Genomic DNA, 22,762 nt, shown 5'->3' on the forward strand with positions numbered 1-22,762 from the left:
GATTCTAAAGATAATTTTGCCTCTTAAATTTCTATACATCTTCTGTTGTTCTCTTAATATCCTGTATTAAACTGAACACCTAAAACTATGTTAAATCATAGTTTTTGCTCGATGTTGATATAAAGGAATTAGGAATTCTGGTAGATCCATATCTTCTAGAAGTGTTTTTTCCTGTTGTTCTCAAAGCATGATGTTGGCTTTTGGTCATTATGTGAAGGAAGTGATCATGGATTTCAGTTAACTAAGAGTTGCGGTTTTAATTTTTTAAGGTCAAGAATGCACGTTGAATTATGAAATGAATCTCAGCATCTATTTAGAGTTTTTTTCTCCTTTTTCATATTAATTTGGTATGTTTTTAGGAAAGATTTCCTAACACTGAATCATACTTCACTCTATGAATGAATTCTATCTTGTTGTAACACATAATCCTGTTAATATACTGCCTAATTCTAGTGAATCTTTCATTAGCATTCTTGCATTGATATCCAGTGCTCATGTCATTTATGAGGTGAGTGCAGCATGATAATAATGATGATGATGTAATGAGACACATCTCCATTCCTTTTGGTTCCTGAACAATGAGAATGAAAAATCACACAGTGTGGCACAGGTGACTTGTGTCCCTTCAAGTATGAGCCTCCCTAAGCTGCTGGGGCGGTCAGAGCTCTTAAAAGGAGTAAAGGATCCCACTGAATCTCATCCCCATTTCCAGCTGTGTCAGCGATATATAGGATATGCCAGCACGAATCTGACAGGAGGCAGAATGCAGGCAGTAATGTGAGTGATGGGGAGCGACAGTGACAGGTGAAGAAGCTTCAGTTGCTCGCCTGCCACTCATCTCCTACTGTGCAGCCCAGTTCCTGAGGCCAGACCAGTACTGCTCTGTGGCCCAGGGGTTGGGGACCCCTGCTCTAAGTCATTGAGCTGTGCGATTGGATTCTGTCTGATATTGACATCTCACCAGGATAGGTTGCTCTTTTTCCAAAGGCTTATCTGTACACATTTTGGGTACTCTGTTAAAATTATAGGTACTCCGTTATGTCAGAGGATATTTTTTAAACTTCCTTAAAAGAATTAAGTTGCAGGTTTGAGTTAATGAGATAGTTACAATAAGACTATTTCCACTAATCACAAGATGTACATTGTTAAGTTCTGAGTGAAAGAAAGTGAAGTCGCTCAGTCATGTCCAACTCTTTGGGACCCCATGGACTGTAACCTACAAGACTCCTCCATCCTTGGGATTTTCCAGGCAAGAGTACTGGAGTGGATTGCCATTCCCTTCTCCAGGGGACCTTCCCAACCCAGGGATCAAACCCGGGTCTCCTGCACTATAAGCAGACGCTTTACCATCTGAGCCACCAGGGAAGTCCAAAAAGGTTGTAGGGGTAGTCGTCCCTAGAGGAGGACTGGTCTTCAGTTAAGGGTATACGAGTAGCTGCGCTCCCCTGCTAGAACCTCCAAACAAGCTCTCAAGTTCTGAGTAAGACTGATATTAAACAGTCTCAAACATGCCGAAACTGCCTTGGGGATTAAAATGCTTGTGACTGCTCCCTGCAGAGGTGAGAGAAGCTCCTAAGCCACTGGGTAGGTGTCATTTAAGTAGGCAAGAGCTTCCCTTGTAGCCCAGTTGGTAAAGAATCTGACTGCGATATAGGAGAAGAAGAAGTGAAGTCGCTCAGTCGTGTCCAACTCTTTGCGACCCCATGGACTGTAGCCCACCAGGCTCCTCCATCCATGGGATTCTCCAGGCAGGAATACTAGAGTGGGTTGCCATTTCCTTCTCCAGGGGATCTTCCTGACCCAGGGATTGAACCCAGGTCTCCCGTATTCCGGGTAGCCACTTTACTGTGTGAGCCAAAATACCTTCTTCTCAATACAGGAGACCTGGGTTCAGTTCCTGGGCAGAAAGATTCCCTGGAGAAGGAAATGGCAACCCACTCTAGTATTCTTGCTTGGAGAATCCCATGGACAGAGGAGCCTGGCGGGCTACAGTCCATGGGGTCGCAAAGAGCTGGACACGACTTAGGGACTAAACCCCCAAGTAGGAAAGTTGCAGGAAAAGAGCTGTGTTTCTCATGTCACACTTCATTAGTTTTGCCGGATAAGTTGATCTCAGACTATTATACCAGCTAAACGTATTAAGCAAAGTTACATAAGCCAAGCCAGAGTTAATAATTACCATAAACTGATTCACTCGATAATTCGAAATTACAGAATTATTCCAGGGCTTCCCAGGTGTCTCAGTGGGTGAGGAATTTGCCTGCAATACAGGAGACGCAGGTTCAATCCCTGTATTGGGAAGATCCCCCAGAGGAGGGCAAACCCACTCCAGTATTCTTGCCTGGAGAATCTCACGGACAGAGAGGCCTGGTGGGCTACAGTCCTAGGGTCACAAAGAGTCAGATACGGCTGAGCGGCTGAGCACGCACTCACAAGCCCTTTAACCTAGCAATAATACACTTCTTTGCCTACTTCCTAAAGCAGATTTACCCATTAAACAAATGTGTGTGATTTATGAACTTTTCTTTTTAAAATTTTCGACTGGAGGATAATTGCCTTAAATTGTTGTGTTGGTTTCTGCCATACATCAACATGAACCAGCCCCAGGTAGGCTTTTAGGATTGGAACCCTGAAAGTCAAAGACAAACCAGAAATAAAGAGGCTGTCAAGGGACAGAAGCTGAAGGTGGACTCATCATAAACCATAGATGAAGGGGATCTGTGGTCGCTAGTTCCTCCAGTGAACAGCCAGAAGCAAATGTCAAGTCTTTCACTGAGGATATAAAATTCTCAAATAGTCTAACTTTTTTATATACAGTGTTTAGTCCTCAAATAAAAATAGTGAGATCTATGAAAGAGACTGTTTGATTAAAATGAAAGAGAAACAATAGACAGTAGAAACAGACTTAACAGAGGACCCAGATAAAAGAGTTATCAGGCACAACTTTAATATGTTCTCAGAAATAAATGACAAAATTCAGAGTTTCTCAGAACCGGAAATGAAAAAGCCAACACAAAATAATGAAATGGAGAGCCTAGAGCTGTAAAACTCAAAACCTGAAATTGAGAACCAATAGATTGAGTTAAGAGAAAATCAGATGCAGCATTATTAGGTTAAAGTGAAAGAAAGTGAAGTCGCTCAGTCTGACTCTTTGCGACCCTGTGGACTGTAGCCTACCAGGCTCCTCTGTCCATGGGATTCTCCAGGCAAGAAAACTGGAGTGGGTTTCCATTCCCTTCTCCAGATCTTTCCTGACCCAGGGATCAAACCCAGGTCTCCTTGCACTGCAAGGCAGATGCTTTACCCTCTGAGCCACCAGGGAAGATAAATTAGAAGAAGGTATTGTGGCTCAGATGGTAAAGCGTCTACCTGCAATGCGTGAGACCTGGGTTCAATCCCTGGGTCAGGAAGATCCTTTGGAGAAGGAAATGGCAACCCACTCCAGTACTCTTGCCTGGAAAATCCCATGGATGGAGGAGCCTGGTAGGCTACAGTCCATGGGGTCACAAAGAGTTGGACATGACTGAGCGACTTCACTTCAATTCAGACACAAGGTATTCAGCACAAAGAAACTTTTACAAGGGGGCATCAACAACATTTAGAATGTGGCTAATTAGAACCTCAGAGGGAAAGCTTACTTTCCAATTTTCATCTTTATATCGCTTTTTGCCCTAATTTGTGAGAAATGTCTCATCTTCCAAACTTCTACTGAGTTTTTCATTTCCAATGTTTTCATGTTTATTTTTCCTGAGCTTGCTTTTTGTCTGACTGTCCCTTTATATGAGTTTCCCTGGTGGCTCAGATGCTAAAGAATCTGCTTGCAATGTGGGAGACCTGGGTTCAATCCCTGGGTTGGGAAGATCATCTTTTACCTCACAGAGGACATTAAGGATATCAGGTTTTATTGTTACAATGAACCCTGGGGTCTGGGTTCTCTGTGCCAACATTCCTCACCCTGCCCTGCTTGCTGCCCTCCCTATAACCCAGCACCCTACTGTTGATTTCTGGATTCAACAGTAGATTGAATCCTGTAGGACAAACCCCTCCCCACCCCACCAGCCCCAAGGCCATCTTTCTTTCTGAAGAACTCCAGGACCAGGTGGAGGAGACAAGAGGTGAGGGTCAGGGGAGGTCTTTCCTTCTCGCTCCTTTCTTGGAGCCTTGCTTCTTCCTGCAAATCCTATCTTCTGCCTCAGGTTTATTTTTTATTTTTTTTGCCTCAGGTTTATTTAACTTTTTAAAATGTTGGTTTATGTTTTATTTATAAATCTCAGCTGTTTTGGATTATGATGTGTTTACAAGGCTACACAGGTAATGTGGAAGGGAAAATGGAAAAATACAAATGGCAGAAAATGTCTTACAGTAATAATTTTCTTTTTTTTTTTTTGCAAGCAGCAACCTTTTCTCGGTCTTTTTTCATCTATGTATATACATATAGTCTTTTAAAAATATTTTTTTCATCAGAGTTTATCATAGGATTTGTTTTTAAATTGGAGGATAATTGCTTTATAATGTTGTGTTAGTTTCTGCTGTACTACAATGTGAATCAGCTATAAGTATATATATATATATATATATATAAAATATACTTATATATATCCCCTCCCTCTTGAAAAGCCCTCCCACCCCACCCTGCACCCCACTCCCCTAGGTTGGCACACAGCACCAAGCTGAGCCTCCTGTGTGATACCACAGCTTCCCGCTAGCTAGCTGTTTTACACACGGTAGTTTATATACGTCAGGCTACTCTCTCAATTCATCCCAACCTTTCCTTCTGTGCTGTGCCCACAAGTCCATTCTCTGCATCTGGTTTCTATTCCTTCCCTATAGTAGCTTCATCAGTCCCATTTTTCTAGATTCCTTATGTATGTGTTAATATGATATTTGTTTTTCTCTTTATGACTTGACTTCACTCTGTGTGAAACAGACTCTAGGTTTATCCACCTCACTACAAATGACCTGATGCTGGGAAAGGCTGAGGGCAGGAGGAGAAGGGGACGACAGGGGATGAGATGGTTGGATGGCATCACCAACTCGATGGACATGGGTTTGAGCAAACTCCAGGAGATAGCAAAGGCCAGGGAAGCCTGGTGTGCTGCAATCCATGGGGTCACAAACAGCTGGACACGACTTAGTAACTGATCAACAACAAATGACACAGTTTTGTTCCTTTTCATGGCTGAGTAACGTTCCGTTGTATATATGCACCGCATCTTATCCCTTCATCTGTCTATGGCCATTTAGGTTGCTTCCACATCCTGGCTATTGTAAACCGTGCTCCAGTGGACACGTGTCATCTTGAATTACGATTTTCTCAGGATATATGCCCAGTAGTGGAATTGCTGAATCATATGGTAGTTTTATCCCTAATTTCTTGAAAACAAGTCTAAAAGCCTAAGAGGGAAACATTTTGCTGGCAATTCTTTTTGCCTTCCATCCCACTGCTATTAATAATTTCCCCTAAGACAAAGAAAAGGGAGCTTGTTTGAATTGTGAAAAAGGAAAAGAAAAAATATGAGAAAAGTGGAAACATCAAGAAAGAAATATTCATCCACATATGTATATTTGGATGGTGATTTTAAATAAAGAATTAGAGACAGAGAGAGAGGAAGGAGGTGGCGGGGCTCAGTGATGACAGCGAAGCTGATACCCCAGCAGGAAGACACAGTGGCCTCAAGGTGGGAGCCTGTCTCCACTCCAGGAAGATTCTGTCCTCAGCTGAGTCCCGGGGCAGCTTAAGTGACCCACTCTACCCCTTGGACCAGCACTTTTGCTTCCCCAGGTCCTGCCCTGAGCAGCTCTGGGCCATTGCCTGGGCTCCTGCACCTCCAACCTTTTGGCCTCTGACCTGTGACTGAACATTATATAGTCCTGTCGGCAATGGCTGTTTTACCAAAAGCATTCATGAAATGGAAACAGTAAATGGAAATAATTTAAATCATGTCATAGAACATCCATGCAGCTCGATTTCTTGTGGATAAAAGGATTAACCTAAGGGTAACAACCTCACAGTTGTCCTGTGGATCAAATGAGCTAATATTAGGGCTCTTCTGAGGGCACGTGGCACAGAGCTGGCCCCGTCTGGCCTTGGGTGCACCCCGGGAGACACACCAGCCCACTGAGGCCTTGCCCGCATCCCCAACCTTAAGCTCTTCAGTTCAGAGACTGCCACATCTGACAACTTGCACAATGGGAAGCTTCAGTTTTTCAAGCAGAGTGGTACCTTCGATTTCAACTCAGGAATTTTACATGTAAAGAGCATAACTTCCTCCTCTCAAGCTAAGGACAGCCTGAGCCAGTGGAGATCCCATGAGCATCCCACCACCAGGGTGACTGATACCTACCCCTGGGAAGCACTCTGTGGCCACAAGGGCCACTACCCACAGGACAAGCTGGGGACAGGGGGCCCAGCTGCTGCATGCCCATGTGTGAGGACAGGTAAGAGCCAGCAGTGATCTGATCTTTACTGGATGCTTCCTGTGGGTTAAAGCACCATGAGTGAACAGGTACCCCCTCATTCTCATGGAAGAGAGGAGAAAATGAAGCTGCAGGGGTTGGTACAAGGTAGTGGCAGGCTTGGGCCTGGGTTGGTGCCCTGGCCAGCTGGGAACAGGCCACAGATCAGGGCCCTGGTCACGCCTATGCGGACAGGAGGGCGTGCTATCCGCCCAGCTTCTGGACACCAGGAGCTGGGGCCGGTGATGGGAATGTGGCCCCGCTAGCACCACTGCCCTTCCCAGCCCTCTCCCCAGTCCTGGGGCAGAAAGGCCAGACTCTGTGGGCCCTCAGCCCAGCTCCAGCCTGCCTGCCTTTCCTTGGCTGGCCCCTTCGTGGGGACCAGGACTTGCAGGAACAGGCAGTCTTTTTTCCCCTGGGAAGGCACTCTTTCCCCTACTTTCTCCTTGGAAGTGGAGCCTCTCCTGTGACCCCACACAGTCATCTCTGCTCTTGCGCACAGCCGGCTCCCAGGGACAGCTCCACGGTAAAACGATGCTTGACATCTGGTTCCGAGTTTGTTGCAGTGTGAACCTGGGTGAGTTATTGAACCTCAGTCTGTCTGGGAGGCCATATGGTGGAGGTAGAGTAACATGCAGTCTGCTGTCTGCAGGAGTAAGTGAGCGAACAACGTAAGGGATTTAAGATGGTGCCTGGCACACAGCAGGTGCTTGATGCATGTTAGCTGTTATGACCACTGTTTGTCTTTAAGGGGCAGGTGGCAGCAGCCTGTGTGCCCAGAAGACCCAACTATGGGAGGCAAGACTGTGGACTGGTCCTACCCCCACCTAGTCGACACCAGGATTTCTCCGTGTCAGCACTGGTGCAGGCGGCTGGAAGCCTGCAGAACAGCATACGTGGTCCAGCTCTCCTGACCTGCAATGCAACTAGGTTTTTCTAATTTCACTCTCTTTAATGCACTTCAGAAGGAGTCTAGTCCAAACCTACAGAAAAAACATCATGAACAGGTAAGAAAGGAAAATAATGCCATTGGGGAAATGTAGATGTAGGGACCCCTGGTGGTCCAGTGGTTAAGAATCCGTTTGCCAATGCAGGGGACTTGGGTTCAATCCCTGGTCCAGGAACTAAGATCCCATATGAGCAACTAAGCTCATGTGCTAGAGCCCGTGCTCCACAATAAGAGAAGCCCCTACAATGAGAAACCCGCACAATGCAAGCAGAGAAAGCCCAGCGCAGCACAAAGACCCAGCGCAGCACAAAGACCCAGCACAGTGGGGAAAAAATAAAGATGTAGATGTCGATACTGCTTTGGCCAGAGAAAGTAAATCAGTGAGTGCTCCTGTTTCAGAGTGTCATTTTTATTAATAGGAAACCCACATCATTGCTGTCCCTGAGTACCTGCTGGCAGACTGCTGCCTCCCAGGTTTGGCTAAGTCTTGGCTCTGCCCCTCTGTCCATGGGGCAGCTCATCACAGCCTGAGATCTGGCTACTTGGGTGACCTTGACTGACTTCTGCCCAGTGGCCCCAAGATCATGCCTTCCTAGAGCCATCTGACGTAGACACTGTGCTTCCCACCCTAGTGGGGTGACCTGGGAACCTGTATGTTCAGCCAGCTCTCCAGGTGACTCTGAGACAACACTTGTCAACCACTAACACATAAGTACAGCTAATTATGACCATACAGATGTGTTCTGCTTTAACCTCCAAGCTTGCCTGAAGCAACTGATAAATCTTTCTACTTAAGAGTTTCCCATGGGAAAAGAAAGCTGAAAAGTTGCTTTGTCTCTACTTTGTCAAACTGACACAGATGGAAAATCTTATTTTTTCATTTCCAGTTAACACAGATGGGGCAGAATCATACTTTCTAAGAAAATTAGTTTTTTATGTTAGTTATTTGTGGAATTGTTTCCTTTTGGTTCGCAGTATTTAATGGCTCAGTTTCCAAAGAAATCAAAGGTTTGAAGCCTCAAGAATCTACACAGAAGCAGCAAGGACTTTGCCTGTGTGTGTGAAGTTGCTTCAGTTTGTGTCTGACTCTGCCACCCTATGGACTATGGCCCGCCAGGCTCCTGTCTATGGGATTCTCCAGGCAAGAATGCTGGAGTGGGTTATCATACCCACTGGTTTGACCCAGGGATCAAACCAGGGTCTCTTATGTCTCCTGCACTGGCAGCAAGTTCTTTACCACTGGGGTTCCCTGGTGGCTCAAAGCGTCTGCCTGCAACGCAGGAGACCTGGGTTCGATCCCTGGGTCAGGAAGATCCCCCAACTAAGCGCCACCTGGGAAGCCCTAGTCTTAATAGCTGAGACATAAAAGCAACCTAAATGTCCATCAATAAATGAATGGATAGAGAAGTTGTGGTATTTATATACAGCAGAATACTTCTCAGTCACAAAAAAGGTAGGAAATCTTGCCATTTATGACAGTCTGGATGGACCCTGAGGGCATTATGCTAAGTGAAGTAAGTCACACAAGAAAAGATAAATACCATACAATCTCACTTACATGTGGAATCTAAAGGGAAAAAAAAGAAAAAATTGAGTTCCTGGATATAGAGAACAGATTGCTGGCAGCCTGAGGCAGCAGATTTGGACATGGATGAAATGGGTCCGGGGGTGGGGCAGGTCGAAAGGAACAAGCTTCCAGTTACAAAATGAGTGAAGTCCTGAGGATGTGATGTACAGGATGGTGACTCTAATTAATAATACTGTATCGCATACTTGATAGTTGTTGAGAATAAGTCTTAAAAGTTCCTATGACAGGAAAAAAGAATTCTGTAACCATATTTGGTGACGAATAATAACTGGACTTATTGTGGGGATCATTTTGCAATGTATACAAATACTGAATTATGACATTTACACCTGAAACTAATATAATGCTATTTCAATTATAAAACCTTTTTTTTTTAAAGTGGAAAAGAGAGAGGAGAGAGAAGCAGGAAGAGGCAGTGTGCGGACTCAGCTGGACACCATGGCTTTGAGGGGACCCAGGAGCTGAGGGACATGGTGGTCGTTGAAAGCTGGAAAGGGCGAGGAAACACACACCCTTGACAGCCTCAGAAGGAAGGCAGCCCACTGAGATTCCCTTTCAGACTTTTGACCTAAACAGTAAGATAATAAATTTGCTTGAGCCACAAACAGAAACTCACTGAGAACAAAGCACATCACTTGAAATTTCAGAAGGGAGATCCTGAAGATTTTCTGAGAAAGCAAATGTTTATATTCAGGAATCAGAATGTTCTAATCAACTTCAGAAAACAGAAGATAAAGGAGAAATACTTTTCAAAATTCTGAAGGAAAATTATCTCTAACTTAGAACTCTACACCCAGCTAAGCCATCAGACAACTGTGACTGTGGAAAGATATTTTTAAGCAGGTGAAATCTAAAATATTAATCCCTTATACCCCTGGAACATGTGCTTCACTAAAATTAATAAACAGATAAAAAGAAAGACATGGGATCCAAGAGAGAGGGGAATCCAATGCAGAAAAGTGAAGGGAAATGTTAAGATAAGTTTCCCAGTGATGGGAAACCCCTGGTTGACAGCTCTATAGCAACCAGTCCAGGCTGGGCTCTAGAAAAATGTGTTTGAACCTACTGAAGGGGGAGTCCTACTTCTGTCAGAGTTGATAACTTTAATCAGGAAAAATAAAAAGGAAAAGACACGAACGGAGTCAAGTAACACATCAAAATCTGCTTCCTATCCCACACTGAAGGATTGACCTATTGGTGAGAGGAAGAAGGGCTATCTGGAAAGCTGTGACTTCCACCACGGCCCAGCTGACCTTGGAGGACGGCAGGTGCCTGAGACAGCCCAGTGAGGCACATGTAACACTCTTGGGCTGAACAGCTGGACTGAGGCTGGCTCCTAAGGTTGTCAGTCAGGGATGCAAGCACCTATGGCCATACTGACCACTCTGCAAGCGTCCAATCTCATTTATTCTGGAAGCCAAGTAGGGTGTGTCCCAGTCATTAGTCACAGTAACAACAGGTTATACTTACTGCCAAAGACTGGATCTAACATTTTACTGACACTATTTCTTACAACTCAAGGGGTACTCTCCTCATCCCCATTTTATGGATAAGGAAGTTGAGGCTCTAAGATGTTAAGCAAATCACACAGGGCTCGCGTATGGCTGCTGGATTTCACAGCCAGTTGGGCTTCAGACTACATTCTTGGCTGCTACGTTGTGTGGTGTTAGGATGGGATACTGTCCTGGAAAACCAGATGCTATGGGTCCTTCTTTTACTAACTTCAAAGCAAGGGCAGCTCCACAATTTATAGACGGGATGGGGGACAGGGGCAGTTTAGGGACAGCAGTGTGGCTTGTAGCTGCAGGTGTGTGCAGGAGCTCGTGTGGGGCAGGGTGCAGGATACCCATTTTGAAGCCCCATCAGCACAGGAAGCAGGCTGTTCTTTGACTAAGACCTTAGATTGACTTGGGACTTGGGAGGGTCTGAGGAGACTGAGAGAGAAAGAGCCCCACCTACCCACTGACCGCCCACAGCTGCCCCTACGGCAAAACCTCAACTGTCTGGGCTGCATCCCATCTCCTGCCTCTCCACTATGGGCTTGCTTGTCTGGCTCTGATGGCAGAACTGGCCAGGAGAGAAGTCTACAGCCATTTGCACCCAAGTAGCTTTGTCCCCAAACTGGAAATGCATTACAAACACATCAAGAAGTAAATAAAAGGCATCTTACTCAGTCTTCAACACATACATAGCATGAAAAAACAAGTAACCAGACTGGGTGCATGCGGAGTCTTTGTAAGGCACACCCACTCAGCAAGGACTGGCCAGGGCCCCAGCTTCCCCACTGCTCTGGACTACCTACCTGGAGGGCAGCAGCTCAGTGCTGTTTAGCTGGCAAGCCATATGATCCATACAAGCCAAGAACTGTTCAACTGACTCAGCTCTTAAGTCAGTCTTCTCTGGCTTCCCAACAAGCAGAGCCACACAGAGGGGCCCTCTGCCCCGAGTGCACCGACTAGGGGAGTGACTCTCCAATCCGGATGTGCAGCACAAACAGCTGGGCCTCTGGGGAACGAACACACATCCCAGGGATTTGGATACAGACAGTCCTACAACCAAATGCTGAAACCACGTTTCAGCATTTCCCATGGGACTTATATTCCTATTCAAATGTTTAAGAAGAAGTCTCTAAGGCACTGCAGAAATTGAGCCTTACTGCTATGGACTGAATGGTGGTCCCCAAATTCAGATTGTTGTTGTTGTTCAGTCGCTCAGTTGTGTCCGACTCTTTGCGACCCCATGGGCTACAGCACACCAGGCTTCTCTGCCCTTCTCCATCTCCCAGAGCTTGCTTAAACTCATGTCCATTGAGTCGGTGATGCCTCACGATGCGTCATGTCCAATCATCTCGTCCTCTGTTGCCTCCTTCTCCTCTTGCCCTCAATTCTTCCTAGTATCAGGATCTTTTCCAATAAGTCGGATCTTCACATCAGGTGGCCAAAGTATTGGAGCTTCAGCGTCAGTCCCTCCAATCAATGGTCAGGATGGATTTCCTTTAGGATTGACTGGTTTGATTTCCCTGCTGCCCAAGGGGCTCTCAACAGTCTTCTCCAGCACCACAGTTCAAAATTCAGATACTGAAGCCCTAATTCCCAATATGACATATCTGGAGCCGTTGGCAGTAACTAGGGCTGGACTGGGCAAATGGGGTGGGGCCCTAGTCCAATGCGGTAATGCCCTTCTAAGAAGAGATTCCAGAGAGACTGCTGTCTTCAGACACACAGAGAGGTAAGGTGAGCACACTGAAAGATGGTGGCCTACTACAAGCCCAGGAAAGAGGCTTCAGAATGAAACCTACCTTGCTGGCACCTTGGTCTTGGACTCTGAGCCTCCTGAACTGTAAAAAACCAAATTTCTGCTGTTTAAGCTGCCCACTCTGTGGTATCTCATTCAGGCAGCCCAAGCAGATGAATATTCCTGCCTTTCTTTTTAATTCCATTTTCCATGGCTCTTGTTTCAGTTACATTGGTCCTCCAGGTCCTTCAGAACCAATCCTAGGACATTCTGCTCACAGTGCTCTCTGCATGCTCACCCCTTGCCCTCTCCTCTGTCACCTCAGCCCCACATTTTGAGGACTGGCTGATCTCATCCAAATTCTCAGCTTAAATGCCCTTCCAGAAGTGGCGAGTCGTTTGCTATTTGCCCATCTTATTCCAAACTTTTCTTTCCTTGAATTGTTAAGCCTATTTATGACACATCGCATAACTTCTCTTTGTCACATGTACTTTCTCTAATTCAGTTTTACTGATTAAGGCCCTTGGGTGGCAAAATTTAACAGAAGACAGCTACTTTATTATATATCTTTGTCAAATGTGTACTTGTTTGAGGTAACCTGAATTAAAGAAAGTCACAAGAAGCGTAAGACATGCCCTTTCTAGTAGTTTTCTTTTGATAGCCAGAGCCTTTATAGAGTTGATGCTGCATTTTAATTCAGAAGTCAACATAACAGTTAAATACATGTAATAAGTTGAAAGTGTTAGTGAAATAGGAGCTAGGCTTTGTATTTCCAAACATGTTTCCAAAAGCCTGTTTTATTTTAAAACACACACAGGGTTGGACACAAATGTCTTTTTAACCATTGTGGAGGAGATTTTACTGACTGCTTAAATTGATGGGTTTCCCTCTGTACTGAGTCCACTGTTCTCGAAGCCTTATAAAGGGTGAGAAGACGGGTTTCTTCCTTTACCTCCCGCTTTGTTGTAATACTAGTCCGTGAATCACAGAAATTACCTGACCAATTTTTCCGTAACCATTTGGCAATCATTAAAGCTTCGCAGCTGCTGGTTTTCCCACCGGTGTTTTACAACCTAAGGTAAAAACAGAGAGATGGCTCATGAAATGACACCGAGTTTGCCCTTCCTCGTACAACTGCTTGGGCACTGGCGAAAGAAAAACACACGACACATGCAGAGTTTTACAGACTGAAAAAGAATCAGTGGAGACAGCAGCGCCCTTAATAGGAGAAGCAGCAGCGTCTCAAAGAGGCGATGGGCACGGCCACGGTGCCCCCGGCCATGTTTCCTGAACTTCAAGGCTAGCATGTTCTAGTATGCTCACACTCACACCGCTGCCTTCTGAGGTTAAGAAAGCAACTCCATCATCCTTAGAATGAGGGTTTTGGTGTCTATTTTAGCTTTATGTCTCTCTCACCAAATTCCAAATATTAGCTGCTGCTAAGTCACTTCAGTTGTGTCCGACTCTGTGTGACTCCAGAGACGGCAGCACACCAGGCTCCGCTGTCCCTGGGATTCTCCAGGGAAGAACACTGGAGTGGGTTGCCATTTCCTTCTCCACCGAAGAATAGCAGGGAGATTAAAAAAAAATCTTAAATGAACAATGCAAAGAAATAGACGAAAACAAAAGAATGGGAAAGACTAGAGATCTCTTCAAGAAAATTAGAGACACCAAGGGAATGTATCATGCAAAACACAACAAAGGACAGAAATAGTGTGGACCTAACAGAAGCAGAAGATAATAAGCGTTGGCAAGAACACACAGAAGAACTGTACAAAAAGGGTCTTAATGACCCAGATAATCACGATGGTGTGGTCACTCACCTAGAGTCAGACATCCTACAGTGTGAAGTCAAGTGGGCCTTAGGAAGCATCACTATGAGCAAAGCTAGTAGAGGTGACAGAATTCCAGTTGAGCTATTTCAAATCCCAGAAGATGCTGTTAAAGTGCTGCACTCAATATGCCAGCAAATTTGGAAAACTCATCAATGGCCACAGGACTGGAAAAGGTCAGTTTTCATTCCAATCCCAAAGGCAGGCAATGCCAAAGAATGTTCAAACTACCATACAATTGTGTTCATTTCACACGTTGGCAAGGTAATGCTCAAAATCCTTTAAGCTAGGCTTCAACAGTATGTGAACTGAGAACTTCCAGATGTACAAACTGGATTTAGAAAAGGCAAAGGAACCAGAGACCAAATTGCCAACATCCACTGTCTCATAGAAAAAGCAAGAGAATTCCAAGAACCATCTATGTCTGCTTTACAGACTATGCTAAAGCCTTTAACTGTGTGGATCATAACCAACTGTGGAAAATTCTTAAAGAGATGGGAATACTGAACCAACTTACCTGCCTCCTGAGAAATCTGTATGCAGGTCAAGAAGAAACAGAACCAGATATGGAATAAATGAACAGGCTCAAAACTAGGAAAGGAGTACGTCAAGGCTGCATATTGTCACCCTGTTTATTTAACTTATATACAGAGTAGGTCATGCGAAATGCTGGGCTGGATGAAGGACAGCTGGAATCAAGATTGCCGGGAGAAATATCAACAACCTCAGATATGCAGATGACACCACCCTTATGGCAGAAAGTGAAGAGGAACTAAAGAGCCTCTTGATGAAGATGAAAGAGGAGAGTGAAAAAGCTGGCTTAAAACTCAACATTCAGAAAGCTAAGATCATGGCATCTGGTCCCATCACTTCACAGCAAATAGATGGGGAAACAATGGAAACAGTGACACACTTAATTTTAGTGGCCTCTGTGGACAGTGACTGCAGCTATGAAATTTTAAAAAAAGACACTTGCTTCTTGGAAGAAAACCTATGAAAAACCTAGACAGCATTTTTTAAAAAGCAGAGATGTCACTTTGCTAACAAAGATCCGCGTAGTCAAAGCTATAGTTTTTCCAGGTGCCATGGATGTGAGAGTTGGACCGTAAAGAAGGCTGAGCCACAGAACTGATGCTTTTGAATTGTGGTGCTGGGGAAGACTGTTGAGAGTCCCTTGGACAGTAAGATCAAACCAGTCAATCCTAAGGAAATCAGCCCTAAATATTCATTGAAAGGATTGATGCTGAAGCTAAAGCTCCAATACTCTGGCCACCTGATGTGAAGAGTTGACTCACTGGAAAAGGTCCTGATGCTGGGAAAGACTGAAGGCAGAAAGAGAAGGGGACGACAGAGGATGAGATGGTTGGATGGCATCACCAACTTAATGGACATGAGTTTGAGCAAACTCTGGGAGATGGTGAAAGACAGGGAAGCCTGATGTGCTGCAGTCCATGGGTCACAGAGTCAGACACAACTTAGGAACTGAACACCACCACCACAAAATTCAAAATCGAATTTCAAGGTTATATATTCTGAACTTTCAGACATACTCTAAACAGAAGACTATTTATAGCACTAAGGGCCTGGGTTCAGGCCCCATTCAAGAAACTAAGGTCCTTGGCAATGAAATGGGAGCTAATGAATCCAAGGACTAGAAGGAGAGGAATCTTCTTGATTTCACCAGGACTAGTCATGCACCCTGATTAGTTATATTAGGAGCTGATCATTTTTATGCTGTTTAAGACTGCCAATTTTATGCCTGGTGTGTTTTCTGTTAGTTTTCTCCTTGCTGCTGCTGCTGCTAAGTCGCTTCAGTCGTGTCTGACTCTGTGCGATCCCACAGACGGCAGCCCACCAGGCTCCCCCGTCTCTGGGATTCTCCAGGCAAGAACACTGGAGTGGGTTGCCATTTCCTTCTCCAGTGCATGAAAGAGAAAAGTGAAAGTGAAGTCGCTCAGTTGTGTCGGACTCTGTGCGACCCCATGGACTGCAGCCCACCAGGATCCTCCGTCCATTGATTTTCCAGGCAAGAGTGCTGGAGTGGGGTGCCATTGCCTTCTCCAAGTTTTCTCCTTAGTTCCTTAAGAAAACTCTAGATGATAGAAATAGTTCTTTGCCTAAAGCGAAGGATGAAATTCTGTTGTGTGATAAATTTTAACCCCTTTGGAAAAACTTTTTCCTAATTAACATCAACTCATTTTTATGTAGACATTGGAATAAAGCTTATCTATGAATAAAAAAAATTGTTCTCTGTGTGTATTAAAGCTCAACTGCTGTTCATTTTGATAAGTTATTTAGTACCATACTTTCTTGTTTTACTATATGTTGCTAAATGCAATGTGAAAACCCATCACATTTTATTAAATGGTACTTACCAAGCATTTCCTCTAACTTTGTTGTGGCAGGTTCATTTACGTTAAATATATAATCATTATTTCTAGGAGAAAAAATAATAAGCTTTCTTATTGCATAAATTAGGACAAAAAGACAACATTCATTTTTTATATAGTAAGAATATGTTTAAATAGTCTTCCTCAAGGGTAGTTTTAAATAGTTGAAAGTTGTGTGTATATTAATATATATATGAGTACACACAAACACACACACACACACACACACACACACACACACGACATGCCCCCTACTTGGATTTTCTTATAATTAACCAATATGTGTGCACGTGTACTCAATCACTCAGTCGTGTCCAATTCTTTGCACCCCATGGACTGCACCCACCAGGCTTCTCTGTCCAGGGAATATTTCAGGCAATAAAGGAGTAGGTTGCCATTTCCTACTCCAGAATTAACCTATAAATTTCAATAATTAGGTCAAAGCGAAAATGCTGGCCTAAAGCAATTTTTTTCTTTGCTTCAATGTAATTTTTATTCATAGCCACATAAAGTCTGCATGGTAACGCAGAGTGACTTCACTACGCAGAACACACAAAAGTGAAGCATGATGTGACGTTTCCTAGATCACATGCGTCTCCACAGTTCTCTCTATGGATTTGGTGCTCAACTGTTCTGAGCTGTCGCTGCCCCGAGCCCACCCTGGGCACTGTGCTCCGTTACTTACACCTTCTTCTTCTCCACCACACCGAGCCTCACAAAAGCTGCTAAGGCATTTTTCTGTACGTCGGAGGACAACACATTGTAACACTGTGAGGCCCCTAAAACACAGGGATGACAGCGTGAGTAACCTCCAGTTTGTTCTCAGCAGAGAGAAAGCACCGCCTTCAGGGCTGCAACTCACCTTGATCGAGAAGCTGACTTATGAATTTTCTAACTCTTATGAAGTACTGTTTCTCAGTGAAGTAGTCTTCTTCTTCATTCAAGAGGTATTTGCAAATTATCTGAGTTTTAAGAGGGGGGATAAGAGGAACAGAAAGTGAAAAAGGGCAGCCAACTACAAGAGAACAGTAAAGATTTCACACTGACCCTCTTAGTTTTATTCTGCCCCTCCATGGCAGAATGAAGACCCCTCCCCTTGCACAGAAAGGTTCTACGATTCTCCTGGGGAAGACACCTGCCCTTCAGACCAGACAGAAGTACAGGGTAGGAAAGTCTCAGTTATATTTATTATGGGAGGCCGAAGGAGAACTTGCAAAAGATTTACACACCTGATAAGATTCCACAAAGGGTTTGAAGAGTCCTATTAAAAACTCTAACACAGTGTCTCCTTTCTCTGTAACCAGGATGTCCCTTGTCATCACCTGTATGGCCTCACTTTTACAGAGCAAGTAACAGCCTTCTTCAAAGTCCTGGAAGGGGAAGGAAAAGACAGAATTCATCCACAGGTTTGTAACTTAGGTCAGTGACCCACTGCTGGGCTCAGTGGATGCAGCCACGCACCCCTGAAACAGGAAAGACGCTAGCTCATTCTGCAACCCTTTCCAGACCCGCGGTTGTGGTTGTTAGGTGCCAGAGAGCACTGTTTTGACGCTCAGCATGTTGATCCTCAAATACAGTGAGCACTGAAAACCTGATTAGCCTCAGAAATCATTGCCTGGGTAATAGATCTTCTTTCACTGTGTATACAGCCATACTCTCCTCACATTTAAACAAAAGTGCGTGCAGCAAGTCCGAAAAACACTGGGAATCATGTTATGCTCAAAATGGCTGCCCTCATTTCCTACTGAACAAAACCTGTGTCCCTCAGCATAACAGACAGACCCCAGACCCGCCTGCCAGTGCTGCTTCCACACCAGCAAGCCAGCGGCCCAGCTCTGGGGGCCCGATCCTTCACCAGCTGTCCACACCACCAGGCAGGACCACTCTTCTCCAATCTCTAAGCAAAAGACCCTAATCATTCCAGTAAGTTGTGCTGGAAAATGTGTCCTGATTGGTAAATTTTCTAACAGAATAGTTGGTTATTAGTTATTTTTACATTGGCTGCACTAACAGTTCAACGATTTGGTTCTTCTCACCAAATAATCCCCAAATTACTGATTAAACGTGAAGAATTAAAACCGAGTTTGTTGAACTTTAAGCGTCCACGTTTCTCTTTTGCACGTCTCTTTCTCTGCTGCACGTAGCCTTGAAGGAAGGGAAGACACACCTGTGAATCCAAGCCTAATATTTTCAGAACTCACACCACAAACACACGGCTTTTCTGCAGTTAAGGATTTACCTTTAGTGTGTTTCCTGGGAGAAAGATGAACTCATCTGAAAAAACACTGCATAGGAAGCGAAAGCAACTGTAGACATCCTCTGGAAATAAATTCATTACATAAAATTACAACTCAGCTTTTTAAACATTCAAGGAGTACCAAGAAGTCCCTGATACTCCAAAATGTAGGATTTTATTTTTTTTAATTTATTCATTTTTAATTAAAGAATAATTGCTTTACAATAGCTTTGGTTTCTGCCATGAATCAGCCATAGGTATACACATGTTCTGTCCCTCTTGAAGCTCAAAATGTAGTATTTTAAAGGCATATTACTCATATACCAGGGGCAAGGAAGCTATGCTGTGTGCCTAGTTGCTCAGTTGTGTCTACCTCTGCAACCCCAAAGACTGTAGCTGGCCAGGCTTCTCTGTCCATGGGGATTCTACAGGCAAGAATACTGGAGTGGGTTGCCATGCTCTTCCTCTAGGGGATCTTCCCACCCAGGGATCGAACCCAGGTCTCCCACATTGCAGGTGGATTCTTTATCATCTGAGTCACCAGGGAAGCTCATGAATACTGGAGTGGGTAGCCTATCCCTTCTCTAGTGCACTTTCCTGACCCAGGAATAGAACTGGGGTCTCCTGCATTGCAAGCGGATTTTTTACCAGCTGAGCTACCAGGGAAGGAAGCTATAAACCATCTAAATTTTACCCACAAGTAAACCAGTCTAGTATGATTTCAATGGTTGAAGCTGAATTACAACCAGGCTTCTAATCAGTCAGTGTGGAAAAGGGCAAGTGGCCTTTGAAGCCAGGGCACGTCACTTCACCTGTGCGTGGTTTCCAAGCAGAGAAGGAAAGGAATGGCTTCCTCCATCCCCTTCCACATTAACGTCTGCCAATGTCTCTATGCCATCTTTGGCACTACAACACACTGGCACACAACACTAGAAACTATTGTCTTACCCCTCAGATGTGTGGGTCTTCCTGGCCCATCAGCTACAGACCTTCATCTTTCTGGCATGACTTTTCTCATCAGAAAAATACACCTCCATATGGATGCAAACAGTTGCCTCCAATTTCAGGGTGTTCACAATGAAGTACTCTAGAAGACTATGTATGCCCCTCAGCTGTGGATGAATCCCAGTGTGAGAAGCCTCCCGGAGAACTAGGATCAAGGTTTGAGTTTCCTTTGTCCTGAGCTAAGCTGTCTGACCTCTCTGGGGCCCAGTTTCCTCATTCACAAAATGACATTTCCTTCCAGGGCTAAAGGTCTGCGGCTGACTCCAGTGTACCTCCACTCTGGCTTTTCCTTAAAATGATCTACAGAGCTTTGAATGACAAACACAAAAACAACCAACTGAATCAGAAGCCTTCGGGGAAGGAACTCAGCCTCCAAAAATTCTACAGTGCAGCCTTGTGTAGAAAACCCCTGGCCCTGACTACAGGCTTCTGTGAAAACAACGGTTTCACTTGTTATTATACTCCTCGGTGCAACCAGCACGCTCCTGTATATGAGCACGCACACACCGCTGCGACTGTTCACCCACCCCGTCTGCTTGTGTCAGCTGAGGGAAGTGACATCAAAGCATGTCAGACCAGGCAATGGAGAGCTGTGCTCTCGTCCCATAACCTTAAGTAATCAGAAATCTCTAGGCCTAGTGTTCCATATTTATAAAAGGAGATGTTTAGATTAGATGATTTTTTTAGGTCCTTTGCATTCCCGAGTTTTAGGCAGCTAGCCATGTATTTAGGAGGAAAAACCTGACTAGTTCTGAGTACAGGCCCTCCCCTTGCTGGTGTGGGGCTGCACACACGTGGCAGGGCATTGAAAGCTTCAAACGTTGCTCCCTACATGGGACTGAATGGCCAGGTCTCTTCCAGAATTCAAGACCACGGTACCAAAACTTACCTTTCCTGAACCCAGGGGTCATCTGCAACGCCACAGCGACTAAGGAAGGACGGACAAAAATGTTGAGCAGCTGGTTCCTGTATGCCAAGCACATGAGGAGGGTGATATGCTGGAAAATGAGTCCATCCACCAGTTCCGAGTCTCCACACTCCACTTTCAGAATCACCCGGTCTTTGACAAGGCTGACAATGTTGGAATGCAGAAGAATGCTGGACTGGATAACTTCTTCGGGAGGTTCATTATCTACATAGGCAAGGACAATTCACTCAGGTAAATGGCAAAGAAATGGGCTGGGTCACTGCTGGGCGTCTTACCCCCAGTATGAATTAACGCTAGCGAACTGACACATTTACTGTTAAGTACAGGTACCTCACCAAATGAGGTAATGATACTACATGGGAAGGATATTTTAAAAGCAGTATAGCATAAATCAACTCTTTTTAAGGACATATAACATACTTTTTCATCTATCCCAAATCTGTTAGCCATTCTGAAATGCACATCAACTCCCATTTTGAAAGCCAACACTTTCTCAAGAATCACATTTTTGTAATAGCAAGTTACATGACAAGAAAATCACATATGTGGATCTAAGAATACTAAGACAAGAAGACATGCTAGGGACTTCCCTGGGGAGGCAGGGGTGGGGGGGCTCCAGGGATTAGGAACATGCCTTCTAATGGGTGGTTCTACCCTTCTAACGTGGGTTCAACCCTGGTCAGGGAACTAAAATTCCACATGCTACAGGTCAGTTAAGCCTGCAGCCTCAAATAAGACCCAATGCAGCCAAAAATAAATAAATGAATATTTTTTTTTTTAAAAAAGAAGATATGCTGCACACCTAAATTCCAAGATGGCAAGAATATCACTTTACAACTTTGGAGGTAAACCAAAGGGCAACCCGAACAGGCGCCCTCCAAGCTTCACGTCTCCCTGAGGACACAGGGACACCAAGGAGACTTTTCTGGTTGCCCTGTGTCAAAGGCAACTGAAGAAGTGGGTTCATAACAGTTCCTGGTACATCAGCACCCGACACTCCACTGGCCAAGAGACAACTGAGGAATTAGAATTATAAGCACGATAAAAGAGATGGGAGCATTTAATATTCTTGATAAGGGAACTCATTTTATTGTTACCCTGAGACAAAGAGCTGGCTGCTGCTACGTCGCTTCAGTCGTGTCCGACTCTGTGTGACTCCATAGCCAGCAGCCCACCAGGCTCCCCGTTCCTGGGATTCTTCAGGCAACAACACTGGAGTGGGTTGCCATTTCCTTCTCCAGTGCATCAAAGTGAAAAGTGAAAGTGAAGTTGCTCAGTCGTGTCCGTCTCTTCCCGACCCCATGGACTGCAGCCTACCAGGCTCCTCCGTCCATGGGATTTTCCAGGCAAGAGTACTGGAGTGGGGTGCCACTGCCTTCTCCGAAGAGCTGGCTGACAGCTGTGTAAAGGAGGCATGCTGTTCAAGTGGGACAACAGGTTCTGCTAATGCTTCATGGAAGGGACAAGTGGGAGGTTAAGTTTTTCCTTCCAGACTCAATCATATTCACTCTGGACTCATCTGCCTTGTCTCAGGTTGCTCATGGTAATGATACAGTGCATGACACTATATATACAATACAGTATGATTTGTTTTATATATAATATAATAATATGCATATCATAGCCTAGACATGAGAATGCTTAAGAATATGAAATAATCTGGGTAAAAAAGCAAAAAAGGAACCAAATACACACACCACGTTCTAAATTAATTAGAAACTGTGTTTGATCATTTCTGGTACCTGACTTCTGGAACTTACCAACTGACTCTCACTTTGTATTAATGACAACTACAGCTGTCACGGTGGCTGCACAGGCACTTTTAGCTATGGATTATCCACATATTTATCCCCTCTTGAAAAAGCAAAACATCTCAGCAAGACAGGTGCCTCCATTTTCATGTTTCTGGGTATTCCTCTCTCACGACTTTATGCCTTATATTACAATCAACATGTCTTTTGCCTCCTATCAGACCATTACAATCGTGCGGAGAGATGTATGATTCATCCTTACATCCCTACTGGTGATCAACACTCAGCTGATCAGCACTCCTGTGAGTAGTCCCTCCAGGCCTCTGTCGGCCATGCCGCCCTCTGCAGCTGCCTATGTTCCCATCTCTGAATGGCAGCCTTCCTGCTTGTCTC

The 22,762-nt window shown here is 44.7% G+C and overlaps 1 protein-coding gene across 1 annotated transcript in view; it reads right to left on the bottom strand.

Moving 5' to 3' along the window:
• Window positions 1-13,004: 13,004 nt before the first annotated feature.
• GNPAT (glyceronephosphate O-acyltransferase) overlaps window positions 13,005-22,762 on the bottom strand; it is a 37,057-nt gene continuing 27,299 nt past the window's right edge. The window contains exons 10-16 of the mRNA XM_068982376.1: window positions 20,580-20,822; window positions 18,689-18,768; window positions 17,679-17,819; window positions 17,312-17,411; window positions 17,135-17,228; window positions 16,435-16,496; window positions 13,005-13,300 (exon numbers count right to left, since the gene is read on the bottom strand). Of these exons, the coding sequence (XP_068838477.1) occupies window positions 13,257-13,300; window positions 16,435-16,496; window positions 17,135-17,228; window positions 17,312-17,411; window positions 17,679-17,819; window positions 18,689-18,768; window positions 20,580-20,822 (764 nt within the window). The 3' untranslated portion in view covers window positions 13,005-13,256. The remainder of the gene's footprint in view (window positions 13,301-16,434; window positions 16,497-17,134; window positions 17,229-17,311; window positions 17,412-17,678; window positions 17,820-18,688; window positions 18,769-20,579; window positions 20,823-22,762) is intronic.

Source organism: Capricornis sumatraensis, chromosome 10, assembly GCF_032405125.1.
Source record: "Capricornis sumatraensis isolate serow.1 chromosome 10, serow.2, whole genome shotgun sequence".
Lineage (NCBI taxonomy): Eukaryota > Metazoa > Chordata > Mammalia > Artiodactyla > Bovidae > Capricornis > Capricornis sumatraensis.